The 18,405-nt window shown below is 42.5% G+C and overlaps 1 protein-coding gene across 1 annotated transcript in view; it reads left to right on the top strand.

The window, feature by feature from the left end:
* adgrd2 (adhesion G protein-coupled receptor D2) overlaps window positions 1–18,405 on the top strand; it is a 155,407-nt gene that overhangs the window by 109,517 nt on the left and 27,485 nt on the right. The window contains exons 21-24 of the mRNA XM_087998433.1: window positions 1,518–1,559; window positions 10,980–11,033; window positions 14,710–14,848; window positions 16,276–16,355. Coding sequence (XP_087854559.1) covers window positions 1,518–1,559; window positions 10,980–11,033; window positions 14,710–14,848; window positions 16,276–16,355 — 315 coding nt within the window. The remainder of the gene's footprint in view (window positions 1–1,517; window positions 1,560–10,979; window positions 11,034–14,709; window positions 14,849–16,275; window positions 16,356–18,405) is intronic.

Here is an 18,405-nt window from a genome sequence, read left to right as displayed (position 1 = left end):
AACGCATTAAAAGTTTTAATTACAGTCATATTCATTAGTTTTCCTCATGTACCTTCCTTGGTAGGTTTATCTCCTTTCAACTGAACGGCAGGATGGAATGTTGTGTGGGAGTTAGGTTTCCTTTTCAAGAGGGAAGAGCCAATAGTCACGACCAGAGTTGGTCCATCAAAGCATATCTGTTGGTCTTTGATGCACTGGATATTGAAAATGGCCTGAAAGAATTTTTACAATCCTGTTTGTCCCAAGCTCCTGTTTGAAAAAGGAAGTAAGGCACAATTAAATCTTGATGAACACAGTGATTAGCTTGCCAAGAAATGCTATGTTTAGATCAGCGTTTTGCTTTGATCAGGATCTCTATAAACAACAATCCTTGTGCCACAATCCATTTAGTGATCCAGTCAAAATGAAATATAAAATTTAACTGGCATAGTAATGATTAGAATTTTGAGCAGCAGTTTCTTTTTGCAATGTTAATCTCTTTGGTCTGAACATTATATCCAGAAAGAGTAATCCTTGATTTCCTGCTTTGAAAAAGGTAGATATGAGACTTACCTCAATCAAAGAACTTTCAGTTAAAATTGTGGGTTATTAGCATGAAAGAAAACCAACCTTTAGAACTACAGAATGGTTTTAAACAACAAATTCATATACCCAGTCAAAGGGTCAATAACCACTTGAATCTGCCAATCAAACTGTTAAATGGCAGACACCCTCCTGTGATAATTGATCATTGTGAAATCAGTCATTCAGCACTAATCCAGTAACAGAAACCCTCTAGTTTATGTTAACAGTATGATATAGCCTGCAATGATTTAGCTTAATACTGCAGACTCAAAGATTTAAAGGGCAGGACATTTAAATGCCTTGATACCTTTGTAATTCCCTTTGACAATTCCCTTTCATCTTTATTGAAAGGTGCTTTTGATACTTTTGATCATTCCTCTTGACATCATAGAGTGGGTTAGCCTTAATAGTAAGTTTCCTGAATCTGAGGCAGAAGGTGCAGGGTTTAACACCTGCTACAGACAATTCTTGTGAGTGCAATATGGAATTCTCACTTCTGGATTGACATGCAGCAGGGAGACCTTGCATCACTGCAATCCCATCATCCCCACCTCTCACCTAACCCGAACCCTCATCCTGTTCAAACTTGCTTGATAGCTGCATCTTTCTGCTCTGGTCCTTGTAAATCTCTCTTGTACTTTCTGCAGTGTTTCAATGTGTTTTTCACAGTAGTTTGTGGAAACTCCACACTATCTGTGGTATTAAAATATTTATGGTCATGGAATGAACGTTCATATTACAGCCTGTCAGCCTATTAACCAATCTTTTAAACCTTTCACAGCACATACTATTCTAGAATAGAGGATGTGCATCAATGAACAATTGAAACAATAGCAGATTAGCCGTCTTTTGTTAAATAGTCTTTTGACACCACTTGTTACTGAAGGAAGTGAGCATCAGTAAGACTAGTATGATTCATGTCTATATAAATGTTTATATTTCATTTGTTTTAGGGGCTGTATATTTTCTTGGTGTATGGTGTTTACAACAGCGAGGTATGAAGAATTCATTTTTACATTAATCTATTTCCTATTGACAACAAACTTTGTTTTAACTAGCACCTTATGAACCGGCAGTCTTAATAAACCACTAAAAATTGTATATCTCACTTACCATAAAGTTTCCTAGATTATTCTGTCCAATTATTATACCTTTTAATCTATTTACCTCAATGTAAATATACTCGTTATTCAATTGAACAAACACATGAAACAGTTGATCAATTTCAAGTGAATTTCTCTTCCAATACCATGATCTAGTACAATGTTTGAGTTGTCAGCTGAGTATGTGAGTGAGAAGGTTTTCTGCCACTAAGGTTTACTTAATGCAAAGTGTATTATTATTTTAGTGACACATGCTATAACTAAAGTATAACAGTGATTTGTATGCCCCCTGCATTACATTTTATTATTTGGTATGTGCTTTTATAGAGTCGTAGAGTCATAGAGATGTACAGCATGGAAACAGACCCTTCGGTCCAACCTGTCCGTGCCGACCAGATATTCCAACCCAATCTAGTCCCACCTGCCAGCACCCGGCCCATATCCCTCCAATCCCTTCCTATTCACATACCCATCCAGATGCCTTTTAAATGTTGCAATTGTACCAGCCTCCACCACTTCCAGTGGCAGCTCATTCCATACACGTACCACCCTCTGCGTGCGAAAGTTGCCCCTGAGGTCTCTTTTATATCTTTCCCCTCTCACCCTAAACCTATGCCCTCTAGTTCTGGACTCACCGACCCCAGGGAAAAGACTTTGCCTATTTATCCTATCCATGCCCTTCATCATTTTGTAAACCTCTATAAGGTCACCGCTCAGCCCCCGACGCTCCAGGGAAAACAGCCCCAGCCTATTCAGCTTCTCCCTATAGCTCAAATCCTCCAACCCTGGCAACATTCTTGTAAATCTTTTCTGAACCCTTTCAAATTTCACAACATTTTTCCCATAGGAAGGAGACCAGAATTGCACGCAATATTCCAAACATGGCCTAACCAATGTCCTGTACAGCTGCAATATGACCTCCCAGCTCCTGTACTCAATATTCTGACCAATAAAGGAAAGCATACCAAGTGCCTTCTTCACTATCCTATCTACCTGCGATTCCACTTTCTTTTTTTAAAATAATATATTTTTATTGAAAAAAATAGATTTTTTTATATTACAAGTACAAAACAATGCAATTCAAAACAGTACAAAAAACTCAAATAATTTTTTTAAAATCCCCAACCCACCCTCATGTACAAATGTATAAACATATATAGAAAAATATAGAATTTAAAAAAAAACAAACTGGTATTTAACTAAATAAATAAATAACCAACAACAAACAAAAAAATAGTAATAACTCAGCCCAGCCAAACAAAACGCTCATACATTCACAGTTCCTCCTCCCTGGATATTGGACTCGTGAAACACAATCGTTACGACTATATAAAAGCCCTTGTTACTGTGGCAGATAAATCTGTGTCCAGGTATTCCAAAAAAGGCTGCCATGTCTTGTAAAAATTCTCAGTTTTGTGGTGTACCATATTTGTGAGAAAACCCAGGGGAATATGCTCCATAACAATCTTCCGCCAACCCCGACAGGCCTGGGGTGGGTTTCCGATATCCAACCTAGCAACATATTCTTTCTTACACAGAACGTGAGAATATTGAAAAGTTTTTTCTTAAGCACGTCTTACAGGAAATATAGTGGGTAAGCCCAAAAGGAGAGAGATAGGGTCCTTCTCCACCCTTACACACAAATTCTTCTCCATTGCGCCTGCCACAGCGCTCCTATATGTTTGAAGCCTATCGCAAGACCAAAGACAATGGGTAAGAGTGTCCGTACAGACCTTGCACTTGGGATATGCTGAAGATACCCCGGTTTAAATTTTGACAAACGGTCTGGGGCCAAGTCGGCCCTGTGGAGAATCTTCAACTGTAAAGCATGGGTCCTGTTGCAAATTGCTCTCTTCCTTGTGTTCTCCCAAATATCCTCCCATGCCTCTGAGGAAACTTCAACACCCAGCTCTCTTTCCTACATCTTGCAGAGTCGATCAGACTCATCTGAGTGGGCACCTCCCAATTGATGAAAGTTGAGCTAGTACTCTATCCAAATGGTTAGTTCTCCCTGTATTCTGTTAGATCTAACCAGTCTCCCAATGGGAACCTTGTCAAACGCCTTACTGAAGTCCATATAGGTCATGTCTATTGCTCTGCTGTCATCAATCCTCTTTGTTACTTCTTCAAAAAACTCAATCAATTTTGTGAGACATGATTGCCCACGCACAAAGCCATGTTGACTATTCCTAATCAGTCCTTACCTTTCCAAATACATGTACATCTTGTCCCTCAGGATTCCCTCCAACAACTTGCCCACCACAGATGTCAGGCTCACTGGTCTATATAGATCAGGTGGACCTCTTGATTATCCAGAATGTTTGATTAAGTGATACACTTCTGGTATAATAGGCCCCAGTTATTAAAATGCTTGCTGTAATTGAATAAATCTCCTATAGTTTGAAATATGGACAAATGAGCTGGAGCATGTAAATTCTTGAAGTTGAATGTACTGGTAATATTTGATTTAACTTGTGATAATTTAAAGTGTGCATTGATTTTGACATGCTCTTGTTGGATGTGGCAGTTTAGGGAGAGTTTATGGGTTATTAAGGATTATATTTGCAATAAATGCCATTGGTTGTGAATCCTATCAGATCGAATGGATTGGTTAGAGCGACAGTTAGAGGCATTGAGGCTTGTGTTGGATGATAGTAGTAGGAAGGGAGAAAAGTTGCAGATACAATCACTTAGATGGGTTAACTCCAGGAAAGGTAAGGGAGGTAGGCAGGTAGTGCAGGAGTAGCTACCCCCATTTCAAACAAGTATGTTGTTTTGGAAAATGTAGGGGGTGATAGATTCTCAGGGGAATGTAGCACGAACAGCCAAGTTTCTGGTATTGAGACAGGCTCTAATGCAATGAGAGGTACGTCAGGTTCCAAGTGATCAATTGTGTTCAGGAACTCTCTAGTCCGAAGCACAGAGAAATGTTTCTGTGGCCAGCTGTGAAAACTCAGAATGGTGTGTTGCTTCCCTGATGCCAAGATCAAGGATGTCTTAGAGAGAGTGCAGAATGTTCTTGAGAGGGAGCGGGCCCAGCAAGAGGTGATTGTACACATTGGAACCAACGACATAGGAAGGGAAAAGGATGAGATTCTGCAGGGAGAATACAGAGAGTTACACAGGAATTTAAAAAGGAGGTCCTCGAGAATAGTAATATCTGGATTACTCCCAGTGCTATATAGTGAGGTTAGGAATAGGAGGATAGAGCAGATGAATGCGTGACTGAGGAGCTGGTGTATGGGAGAAATTTTCACATTTGGGATAATTGGAATTTCTTCTGGGGCATAAGTGACCTGTACAAGGAGGACGGATTGGAAGGGGATTAATATACTGGCAGGAAAATTTGCAAGAGCTGCTTGGGAAGGGGGTCGCGTGGGTGGGACTCAGGGAGATAGTGAGGAAAGCGATCAATCGGAGACTGGTACAGTTGAGAAAAGAAACGAGTCTAACAGTCAGGGCAAGCAGGGACAAAGCAGAGAACAAGGTAGGACTGATAAATTAAACTGCATTATTTCAATGCAAGGAGCCTAACAGGGAAGGCAAATGAACTCAGGGCATGGTTAGGAACATGGGACTGGGATATCATAGTAATTACAGAAACATGGCTCAGGGATGAACAGGACTGGCAGCTTAATGTTCTAGGATACAAATACTACAGAAAGGACAGAAAGGGAGGAATGGGAGTGGCATGTTTTGAAAAAGGATAGCATTACAGCTGTGCTGAGGGGGGAGATTTCTGGAAAAAAACATCCAAGTTATTTGGATGGAACTGAGAAATAAAAAAGGGATGATTACCTTATTGGGATTGTATTATACACCCCCAATAGTCAGAGGGAAATTGCAAAACAAATTTGTAAGGAGATCTCAGCTATCTGTAAGGATAATAGGGTGGTTATTTTAGGGGATTTTCACTTTCCAAACATCAACTGGGACTGCCATAGTGTTAAAGGTTTAGATAGAGAGGAATTTCTTAAGTGTGTACAAGACAATTTTCTGATTCAGTATGCGGATGTACCGACTAGAGAACGTGCAAAACTTGACCTACTCTTGGGAAATAAGGCAGGGCAGGTGACTGAGTTGTCAGTGGGGAGCATTTTGGGGCCAGTGACCATAATTCTATTCGTTTTAAAATAGTGATGGAAAAGGATAGACCAGATCTAAAAGTTGAAGTTCTAAATTGGAGAAAGGCCAATTTTGACAGTATTAGGCAAGAACTTTCAAAAGCTGATTGGGGGCAGATGTTCGCAGGTAAAGGGATGGCTGGAAAGTGGGAAGCCTTCAGAAATGAGATAATGAGAGTGCAAAGGCAACATATTCCTGTTAGGGTGAAAGGAAAGGCTGGTAGGTATAGGGAATGCTGGATGACTAGAGAAATTGAGGGTTTGGCTAAGAAAAAGAAGGAAACCTATGTCAGGTATAGACAGGATAGATTGAATGAATCCTTAGAAGAGTATAAAGGCATTTGGATTATTCCGAAGAGAGAAATAGGAGGGCAAAAAGGGGATATGAGATAGCTTTGGCAAATAGAGTTAAGGAGAATCCAAAGTGTTTTTACAAATACATTAAGGACAAAAGGGTAACTAGGGAGAGAATAGGACCCCTGAAAGATCAGCAAGGCGGCCTTTGTGTGCAGCCGCAGGAGATAGGGCAGATACTAAACGAGTATTTTGCATCAGTGTTTACTGTGGAAAAGGACATGGAAAATATAGAATGTGGGGAAATAGGTGGTGACATCTTAAAAAATGTCCATATTACAGAGCAGGAAGTGCTGGATGTCTTGAAATGCATAACAGTGGATAAATCCCTAGGACCTGATCAGGTGTATCCTAGAACTCTGTGGGAAGCTAGGGAAGTAATTGCTGGGTCTCTTGCTGAGATATTTGTATCATCGATAGTCATAGGTGAGTTGCCGGAAGTTTGGAGGTTGGCTAACGTGGGGCCACTGTTTAAGAAAGGTGGTAAGGACAAGGGAACTATAGACTGGTGAGCCTGACGTCGGTGGTGGGCAACCTGTTGGAGGGATTCCTGAATGACAGGATGCACATGTTTTTGGAAAGACAAGGACTCACTAGGGACAGTCAATATGGTTTTGTGCATGAAAATCATGTTTCACAAACTTGGTTTTTTGAAGAAGTAACAAAGATGATTGATGAGGGCAGAGAGGTAGACGTGATCTATATGGACTTCAGTAAGGTGTTCGATGAGGTTCCCCATGGGAGACTGGTCAGCAAGGTCAGACTTCATGGAATGCAGAGACAACTAGCCATTTGGATACGGAATTGGCTCATAGATAGAAGACAGAAAGTGGTGGTGGAGGGGTATTTTTTAGACTGGAGGCCTGTAACCAGTGGAGTGCCACAAGGATCGGTGCTGGATCCATTACTTTCCGTCATTCATATAAATGATTTGGTTGTGAGCTTAAGAGGTACAGTTAATAAGTTTGCAGATGACACCAAAATTGGAGATGTAGTGGACAGCGAAGAAGGTTACCTCAAATTACAATGGGATCTTGATCAGATAGGCCAATGGGCTGAAGAGTGGCAGATGGAGTTTAATTTAGATAAATGTGAGGTGCTGCATTTTGGGAAAGCAAATCAGAGCCAGACTTATACACTTAATGGTCAGGTCCTAGGGAGTGTTGCTGAACAAAGAGACCTTGGAGTGCAGGTTCATAGCGCCTTGAAAGAAGAATTGCAGGTAGATAGGATAGTGAAGAAGGTGTTTGGTATGCTTTCCTTTCGTGGTCAGAGTATTGAGTACAGGAGATCGGAGGTCATGTTGCGGCAGTACAGGACATTGGTTAGGCAACTGTTGGAATATTGCGTGCAATTCTGGTCTCCTTCCTATCGGAAGGATGTTGTGAAACTTGCAAGGGTTCGGAAAAGATTTACAAAGATGTTGCCAGGGTTGGAGGATTTGAGCTATAGGGAGAGGTTGAATAGACTAAGGCTGTTTTCCTGGAGCGTTGGAGGCTGAGGGGTGACCTTACAGAGGTTTATAAAATCATGAAGGGCATGGATAGGAAAAATAGACAAAGTCTTTTCCCTGGGGTGAGAGAGTCCAGAACTAGAGGGCATAGATTTAGGGTGAGAGGGTAAAGATATAGAAGAGACCTAAGGGGCAACGTTTTTCCGTAGAGGGTAGTGTGTATGTGAAATGGGTTTCCAGAGGAAGTGGTGGAGGTTAGTACAATTACAACATTTAAAAGGCATCTGGATGGGTATATGAATAGGAAGGGTTTGGAGGGATATGGGCCAAGTGCTGGCAAATGGGACTAAGTTAGGATATCTGGTTGGCATGGACGAGTTGGACCGAAGGGTCTGTTTCCGTGCTGTAAATCTCTATGACTCTAATCTGAAGGCTTCAATATCTGACCAGTGTAATGTGATTTTTATCATTTTATAATTTGTTGAAATACATTTGAATTCGATGTCCTGAAATAATGACAATTAGAGTTACTATGAGACTTTGAGAAAGATAGGTTGGATCTTAAAATGAATATTTTCTCACTGAACTAATAGCTTGCCTCCATATTATGTATATATATTAATGCAACTCCACCACCTTTTCCTATATGTCTGTCCTTCATAAATACTGAATATCACATGATGTTCAGTTCCCATCCCTGGTCATCCTGTCTTCATAATCACAACTATATCACACCCATTTATATCTGATTGTGTGATTAGTTTCTACCTCCTGCCCAAAATCCACAAACCTGACTGCCCCGGACGACCCATCGTCTCAGCCTGCTCCTGCCCCACCGAACTCATCTCCTCCTACCTCGACACGGTCCTGTCCCCATTAGTCCAAGAACTCCCCACCTACGTCCGTGACACCACCCACGCCCTCCACCTCCTCCAGGATTTCCGCTTCCCCGGTCCCCAACGCCTCATCTTCACCATGGACATCCAGTCCCTGTACACCTCCATCCCCCATCACGAAGGACTCAAAGCACTCCGCTTCTTCCTTTCCCGCCGTACCACCCAGTACCCTTCCACCGACACCCTCCTTCGACTGACTGAACTGGTCCTCACCCTGAACAACTTTTCTTTCCAATCCTCCCACTTTCTCCAAACAAAAGGAGTAGCCATGGGCACCCGCATGGGCCCCAGCTATGCCTGCCTCTTCGTAGGGTATGTGGAACAATCCATCTTCCGCAACTACACTGGCCCCACCCCCCATCTTTTCCTCCGCTACATTGATGACTGTATCGGCGCTACCTCGTGCTCCCACGAGGAGGTTGAACAGTTCATCCACTACACTAACACCTTCCACCCCGACCTCAAATTCACCTGGACAGTCTCGGACTCCTCCCTCCCCTTCCTAGACCTTTCTGTTTCTATCTCAGACGACCGAATCAACACGGACATCTACTACAAACCGACCGACTCCCACAGCTACCTGGACGACACCTCCTCCCACCCCGCCCCCTGTAAAAACGCCATCCCATTCTCCCAATTCCTTCGTCTCCGCCGCATCTGCTCCCAGGAGGACCAGTTCAAAATACGCACAACACAGACGGCCTCCTTCTTCAAGGACCGCAATTTCCCCCCCGACGTGATCGACGATGCCCTCCACCGCATCTCCTCCACTTCCCGCTCCTCCACCCTTGAGCCCCGCCCCTCCAACCGCCACCAGGACAGAACCCCACTGGTCCTCACCTACCACCCCACCAATCTCCATGTACAGCGCATCAACCGCCGTCACTTCCGCCACCTCCAAACGGACCCCACCACCAAGGATATATTTCCCTCCCCTCCTCTATCAGCTTTCCGTAGAGACCACTCCCTCCGCGACTCCCTTGTCAGATCCATACCCCCCACCAACCCAACCTCCACTCCCGGCACCTTCCCTTGCAACCGCAGGAGGTGCAACACTTGCGCCCACACCTCCCCCCTCACTTCTCTCCAAGGCCCCAAAGGAAACTTCCATATCCGCCACAGATTCACCTGCACCTCCACCCACATTATCTACTGCATCCGCTGCAGCCGGTGTGGCCTCCTCTATATTGGGGAGACAGGCCGCCTACTTGCGGAGCGATTCAGAGAGCACCTCTGGGCCACCCGGACGAACCAACCCAATCACCCTGTAGCACAGCATTTCAACTCCCCCTCCCACTCCACCGAGGATATGCAGGTCATTGGACTCATCCACCGCCAAACCACAACAACGCGACGGTCGGAGGAGGAGCGTCTTATCTTCCGACTGGGAACCCTCCAACCACAGGGGATGAACTTGGACTTCACCAGTTTCTTCATCCCCCCTCCCCCCACCTTGTCTCAGCCGAATCCCTCCAGCCCGGCACCGCCTTCCTGACCTGCAGTCTTCTTCTTGACCTCTCCGCCTCCACCCTACTCCGACCTATCACCCTCACCTTGACCTCTTTCCACCTATCACATTTCCAACGCCCCTCCTCCAAGTCCCTCCTCCCTACCTTTTATCTTCTCCTGCTGAACACTCTCTGCTCATTCCTGAAGAAGGGCATGTGCCCGAAACGTCGAATCTTCTGTTCCCTAGATGCTGCCTGACCTGCTGTGCTGTTCCAGCAATAAAGTTTCAGCTTTGATCTCCAGCGTCTGCAGACCTCACTTTCTCCTGATTAGTTCATCCGCCTTATATCAAATGCTATATATGTTCAGGCAAAAGCTGTGAAGCATGTCTTTTTTTTAATGTTCTTTGTCTCATTCCCACTGTTTTTCAAGGTGCTGCAGGCCTTTAAGTTTGAACATTGGTACACAATTTCCTGCCACCACCTGCCTACCTCCCTTCTCACCCTGCCCTCGAAAGGACACATTCCAAATTGCAGCTTTAATTAAAGTCAGGATTCACCTGCAATGACAATGATGCTGCATATGTGGCAGCTCAGTCTATTTCATTTATGGAGGACTGTGACCATGTTACTCCTTTTTAAATCTTATTTTTGTTAATACATGAAAGCCTATATGTTGCTTTGGGAAAGTTGGTAAACTGTCAAAGAAGGAGGAATTAACAAAATGGCACAATATTAAAACGTCTCCAGGTAGCGTTGTTAGACTTTGTGATATAGTGAATGCTTTACTTTTGAGTATTTATATCATATTATTTGTATGTGTGAAATGATTTCCTATTTCTTGTACAGTAATTTGTGATCTGCTATTGTCTACAGTGTTGTGGTTTTCCTGTAATCGTTATATTTATTTTCTTAGTTTATCTATTCTGAAATGCAAACATAATCAACTCCAATTACAGAAAAATACAAACAAATATTTGATATAGACACAATTAGATACTTTGCATAAACATGATTCGACTGCATATCTTCTGCAGGTGAGAAATGCCATTAAAAGAATGAAAGAAAAGAGAAAAGCTTTGTCTTTCACAGTGAGTACAATTTGTACAAAAACTGCTCTGTTTGAATGTATTCTGCACAAGCTGTAAAATCCAAGGAAAGCTTGTAAAAGTTACCTTTAATGCAATTGTTTAGGATTGTGTTAAATGTCTTTTGATAACATTGCCTGTGTAACTCATTGAGGGCATAGCCTGTGACTTAGAAAAGAATGTTATATTTCCTCTTTTAGGTGCATTGAAATGGTCAGAATTAAGACACTCTGTGTTCTTAAACTTACTTTCCTTATTTTGCCACCAAATCAGGCAGTTCATTATGTCGTAAAATGGATTATTTTAATCATATGTTTTTGCTATTACTCTTTTTAACTGGTTTTGCTGAAAAATATTCGGATCCATCAAAATTTAATGGGTGGCCTGTAGCTGCATCTTCAGACAGGTGGGTAAGGAAGACTTATAGAACACTGGGTGTCCACCTTTCACAGAACCGTCCCCTGTCCCTTTGGGAAACTGGGGGATGACTGGGGATCACTTGACCCACAATAAGAGTCATATCAAGACCTTTAACAAGCTGGTGCTCAAATCCACTTGGCACAAAATGATCAATGTAAATGTGTCAGGATCCGAGCATGCCTGATAGCATTGGTATTTTTAGATCCAATCTATCTCTGATCCCAACCTTGCTCTTGCCGAAAACCTCACCTCCTATCTGCTGTTTCATTATTTAGAGTAACCAGGTTTGTTAGGAACTTCCAGGGAGAATCTGTTGCATTTGATTGTCCAGAACATCTATATTGAATTCATCGCTAAGTATGACTCCAGCCAGCTGATTTTCACTGTCTTCAGTTATTCTAGAGTTCTTTGACTCCTCATTGAGTGAAACACTGCTATGATGTCAAGGGGCAGTCACCCTCACTTACTTTATTGAGTTCAGCTCTTTTTCCATATTTGAACCGAAGCTGTAATGAGGTCTGGAGCTGAGTGAGCCTGACAGGACCCAAAGTGACCTTCAGTAAACAGGTCATTGTTAAGTCAATGCCACTTGGTAGCAGTGATCAATGTAAACTGTTTTGGCCAGGTTAGACTTGTTCGGTTTCCTTTTCTGCTTTTTGTATCTGGGCATTTTCCACATTGCCAGGTAGATGCCAGTATTGATAGTGTACCCGTGGGAGAAAGATCTGCTACCCTACCCACCCACAGCATGACCACATAAAAAACACAAAAGCAGGTCTGTGAAACACAGAGATCAAGCCTGCAACGCACACAGAACACACCCACAATGCCCCAGTCTTGGCCATACAGGCTAACAAAGAAACCAGACATGGCCAAGCTACTCCCAGACCAGAGAATACACTTCCTAAACAGCCTTCACAGTAAGTTCCTAGTCCTGATTAGCACTGAGGACCCAATACCCTAAGGACAGGCTCACTTCCCATTGAAACCAATATCGCATAAACAAAGAGGCAGACTGAGAGACCCCAGAAGACTTCGCTCGCAGGAGGAACACAATGGTCAGACCTGAATGCCAGGAGAAGGGACATATTCACGCGGATGGGAAATACAATGAAGAATCCTCTAGAAGCCATTCTCACCTACTCACAGAGATGGCTGGAAACTCCTGGGTCAATTACAAATGAATTGCTGCTGCCGGAGGCTTGATTAATGTCCATTCCGTATTTTCTTGTTTTAAGTGCTTTACAATTTTCACCATTGTATTGTGACTGCTTTCCAATTACCATCTTTGTCTTGTACCTCTTAAAACCCACCTGCACCCTCCGTTCAGGCATGAGCATTCTGGCCATCTGTGCACAGAATCAGTTCTGTGTCAGCCTGGTCAATTTCTCTTCTGCGATATCACTTTGTTCAATAAATCGCTTGTCAATTTCACCGCGTTCCTCATTTCTGGTCTCTGAATCATTGGGCTAAATTTCTCTGACAATACCAAACCAGCTGGCTAGGGGCGCACTAGTTCTGGAGCACAGCCTTTAGTACTATTTCCTGGAATGTCATCAGGACATGTAGATGTCGCAGTTTCCCGTGCTTTCAGCCATTTGGTGATATATGGAGTGAATTGGTTCGGTTGAAGGCTGGCATCTATGATGCTGGGGACTTCTGCAGGTGACAGAGATGGATTAGCTACTCTTGTCAACTCTTGTTCAACCTTGTACAAACAGAAAATTAACTTGGAGATGCAGAAAGTGTGAACACAAAGAGTATGCTCACATTTGTGTGTGTTGGAATCAGCCTCATTCCTGATGAAGGGCTTAAGCCCGAAACATCGATTCTCCTGCTCCTCGCATGCTGCCTGACCTACTGTGTTTTTCCAGCACAACAATCTCGACTAATGAACTACTCTACTCATTTCATTATTTCTAGCTACAATACAAATAAATGAGCCATAAAAATAAAAATTGTAATCATATGAGATTAAACCAAATTCTAATCCTACATACGTATGTGAATAAAAATGAGTATTCTGAGAACTACTTTAGTTTAGTATTAAATAGGGTTTGTTTGACATGACCTTCCCTTTGCAAATCTATGTTGGTTCTCTCTAATCAGCTCAAATTTCTCTTAAGTGCTCAGTTGATCTATCTTGAATTTCAATTCCAATAATTTCCCCACAACAGATGCGAGACTAACAAGTATATCATTTCCCTGTTTCTCTTTATTAAATAATAGACATTTACAATTTTTCAATACAAAGGGTCAATTCCTGGGCAATTAGGTAATCTTTATTAAAAAAAACACAATCACTTACAAGTAATTGATTTAATCGGTTGACCAGTAATAAGGTTACACATAATGCACGTTCACAATGTCAGACTTCATTTTTGTTTGTATTTTGAAAATGATTCTTTATTTTGAGTTAGCAAGTAGAGTTAATAAATCAATGCGGCATGTTACTGCTGGATTCATTCTCATCATTCTTTATACTCCAATTTCACAGCTATGCACTATTATCCTCCAGCATCTGTGTCTATGCTTATAAAATATTGAATGATGTTTACTAGCAGTAAACAGGTATCAATTGAAAAAAGCAATGTAGCTGTTGAACTGAAAAATCATTGTATTTGTCATACATAGTGTGCTATTTTATTCTAATTCAAGGAAGGGTTGATTCTTTTCAGAGTAGAGGGGCCACTACATTTTGGTGTGTAAAATAAGTGAAATAAGTTACAAGAAATGCTTTTTTTTTAGATAAAGCTACAGTATTTTTCTGAACATTTTTAAGTTCCCATTTTCACTTCTGGTGCAGCAATAACTTTGAAACTGGGAGACACTGATGTACAATGATGAAAACAAAATGTTAAGCAACAGGTAGATTTACTGACAGGGATGACTAATTGCCATCTGCTAAACAGGAATTTTCAGAATATTGCTTTCTACCTTAAAATTCTGACAAAGTATTCCAAACATTCATACCCGGCGAAGGAGTGATCCTTCCTAGATTCTGTATTAAGCAATTTTTTTTGGATGAGACTATTCAAAACTATTCAAATTATAATATGATTCTAAATATTAAAGTGTTTTTTCCCCACATATTTCTGCAGATCATGGCGTAATTATTAGCAAGTATCCATATATCATAAGTGGATATCAGGATTCAAGACAACTTCTTCCCGCATCTCTTTCAGTTTTGGGAGTTGGCAAACGATGGAAAACCCAGTTTGTCCATCTGTTTTGATATCCTGCTTATTTGTTATTGCAGAATTGCACAAGCTCAAGACCATCAAGTTGTCTTACTAGTCCAAAGATGACCACCTCACTGAATGTTGGAAAATGCTCTGTTTCTGCACCTGATAAGGATACTTTGAAATCAGCAACCAATAAATCAGCTTCCAGCAAAGGTAAGTATGTTCATCTGAATATCCACTGGATCTACTCAATCTATCACTAAGATATCAGTAAGACAGAAACAATACAAACAGCTGGGAACTGTTAGTTACACACTTTCTACAGAGTTTCTCCAATTTCCCATTACAGTGTCCATGGCAGAACCATGCAAAAGTGCCCCTCTAACACTGGTGCCTAATACAGTTTGCTGTATATTCATTGAAATGACACCATGATTGAATGCTACAGTCCTAAGTAATGGTGTAAACTAATATGAAATGCCAGATGTTGAACCACTGCTCTTTAATTTCACAGGAGTGAATTCCTGAAGGATGTAGCTAGACTATTTCCAAACAGAATTACTGGGAGATTGTGCAGGGCTCTCGTAATCTGCTGTTGGAACTTCAATGACAGATTGCTGGAAACCGCAGGGAAATGTGGAAAGCCCCATTTGAGCCTTTCTTCACATTTTCTTTTCATGGCCTGTCCACCAAAGTTACAATGGAAGATGGATTTCAGCACTCCTGTGACCATCCTTCTCTGCAAGCTCCAACATACTGCCTGTTCTCAGCTGCAGGCTCCTTTTTCCTGTCGCTAAAGAAAGCTATCTCTCTGACACTCCCCATCACCCTTGGCAATGCATGAAAAGATTTATTTAAGTAAAGCTGGGCACAGCTTTGAGCATCTGGACTCTGTTTTGATCTTGCACGCCTCTACCTGCCAACTCTTTCAAATTGCATCTTTAGATTGTCTCTTTAAATGCTGGGGTTGAGATTACATTATGCAAGGCCACTGTTGCTGAATAGCTGGGAAACCCAAAAGCTAGACAGTGACGAAGGTAGTAGCTGTGTTTGACAGTCATTGTGGATGTTCAGAATGTTGGATTCTTCTTGTCCCAGCTCATCTCATTAATATCAGGAATAATACTTCTGAGCCTTCTCTGCATGTTCTCTCTAAATTTTTAAAAAGCTTTTTAATATGAATTCTCCCTTAATTCTATTCAATATCTCCCCCCACTAAACTATTCACAAATTTTGGGGTTAATGCTGCACAGGTTTCATGGTGATTATATTTTGAAAATGAAATCCTGAAGAAAAAATGTCTTTAGCAGGTCTCATTTATATTTAAATTTGTTAAACACACTGAAAGATGTTGACGCCAATGATGATAAAAATGCTATAAGTGTGACCAAAATCCACAGCCCAGGACAGAACAAAGCCAGCCGTGAAATAGTCCTTAGCCATACTGGATCCAACATCATTGTACAATTACAACAGTCCTTTAATGTTTCACATTAAAGGTATGGTCTAAAATCATATTTATAAAGTGCTTGTACCTTACGTTCTGTTATGGCAGAACTAGTCAGTATTCCTAATATTTATGCATTGGTTACTCAAACCTTTCAATTTCATCACTAATTCGTTATTGGATTCTATTTTAGGGGCATCCATGATTTTCAACAGGGAAAATGGAGCAGAAGATGTGATGTGGATCTCAGAAAGCTTAGTTCTTGACAAAACAGTGAGTAAGCTCTGATCTACTGGTTGATAAAAGATTAATTCCATAGAAAGTTAACCATTTTGATGCCAATTCATTAATTAAAATAATTTACATGAATTATAGCAGCTTCGCAAGATTATCCAATGCACAGCTATGATTACTAGTAAATTTCCAGCTACAATTTTCAGACTATGTTGAGTTAATTAAGCGTAGCACGTGTGACAATTGGCATTGTAATTTTCTCATTCCTGATGAAGGGCTTTTACCCAAAACGGAGGGGGAGTTGAAGTGTTGAGCCATGGAGTGGTTGGGTTGGTTGGTCCGGGTGTCCCAGAGGTGTTCTCTGAAACATTCCGCAAGGTAGGCGGCCTGTCTTCTCAATATAGAAGAGGCCACAGCGGATGCAATAGATGATGTGTGTGGAGGTGCAGGTGAATTTGTGGTGGATATGGAAGTATCCCTTGGGGCCTTGGAGGGAATTAAGGGGGGAGGTGTGGGCACAAGTTTTGCATTTCTTGCGGTTGCAGGGGAAGGTGCCGGGAGTGGAGGTTGGGTTGGTGGAGGGTATGGACCTGATGAGGGAGTCACGGAGGGAGTGGTCTTTTCGGAACGCTGATAGGGGAGGGGAGGGCTTCAGGAAGCCCTTCTTCTTCCTGAAGAAGGGCTTATGCCTGAAACGTCGATTCTCCTGTTCCTTGGATGCTGCCTGACCTGCTGCGCTTTTCCAGCAACACATTTTCAGCTCTGATCTCCAGCATCTGCAGTCCTCACTTTCTCCTGGGGGATAATCTTGTTGGTTTCCTGCTCCCAATTTAATGATCCTTCCTGGAAGTGCAAATGCTTGGATGTCAGTTATGCTCCTGTGCTCTGGATACAGCGCATCATCCTCTCCCATTTCAGCCTACAAGCCGACCCCACCACCAGGGATATATTTCCCTCCCCACTCCTATCTGCATTCCAAAGAGATCATTCCCTCCATGACTCCCTCGTTAGGTCCACACACACACACCCCCGGCCCCACCAACCCACCCTATAAGTCCAGCAATTTCCTTTGCCGCCGCAACAGGCGCAAAACCTGTGCCCACACGTCTCCCCTCACCTCTGTCCAAGGCCCCAAAGGAGCCTTCTACAGCTGGCAGAGATTTTCCTGCGTATCCACACATGTCATCTACCGTGTCCGTTGCTCTCGATGTGCATACTGGGGAGAGAGGACACCAACTCACGGAACATTTCAGGGAACATCTCTGGGACACACACACACCAAACAACCCCACTGCCACTCCGCCAAAGACATGCAAGTCCTAGGCCTCCTCCATCGCTAAATCCAAGCCACCCGACGCCTGGAGGAAGAACGCCTCATCTTCTACCTTGCTTCCAACTGCACAGCATCAACGTCGACCTCACCAATTTTCTCATCTCCCCTCCCCCCACCTCATCCCAGATCCAACCCTCCAACTTGGCACCACCCTCTTGAACTGTCCTACCTGTCCATCTTCCCACCTATCTGCTGTACCCTCCTTTCCAACCTATCACCATCACCCCCACCTGCATCTACCTATCACCTTCCCAGCTACCTCACCCCCAACCCCACCCCCACCCTCCTATTTCTCTCTCAGCCCGCTTCCTCCCCCCCCCAATATTCCTGATTTAGGGCTTATGCCTGAAACATTGATTCTCCTGCTCCTTGGATGCTGCCTGACCTGCTGTGCTTTTCCAGTGCCACACTTTTCAACTCTTGTCAGCTGGAACCATTTGTCACTTTCTGATGGTAAGTAGTAGGGGATCACTCCATGTAGAATTGCATCATTCTGGAGACAGACGGCAAGTTGGAACTAACAAACACATTTATATTGTGCCTTTAACGCAGCAACATGTCCTGAGGCACTTCATAAAAGTGGTTCAAAAATTTGGCGCTGAGCCGCAGCAGGGGATATCAGAATAGATAATCAAACATTTGCCAAAATTAGTAGATTTTATGGAACATCCTAAGAAAGGAGACAGAGAAGCTGATGTTTAGGAATAGAATTTCAGAGGCTAGGACCCAGGTAGCTGAATGATGGAGCAATTAAAA

The sequence above is a fragment of the Chiloscyllium plagiosum genome, unplaced genomic scaffold (assembly GCF_037043375.1).
Source record: "Chiloscyllium plagiosum isolate Xiang-an unplaced genomic scaffold, Cpla_swu_hap1 HiC_scaffold_21, whole genome shotgun sequence".
In the NCBI taxonomy this organism is placed as follows: domain Eukaryota; kingdom Metazoa; phylum Chordata; class Chondrichthyes; order Orectolobiformes; family Hemiscylliidae; genus Chiloscyllium; species Chiloscyllium plagiosum.
Note: the sequence above shows the minus strand (reverse complement) of the source record. Positions and strands in the feature narration are given on the sequence as shown.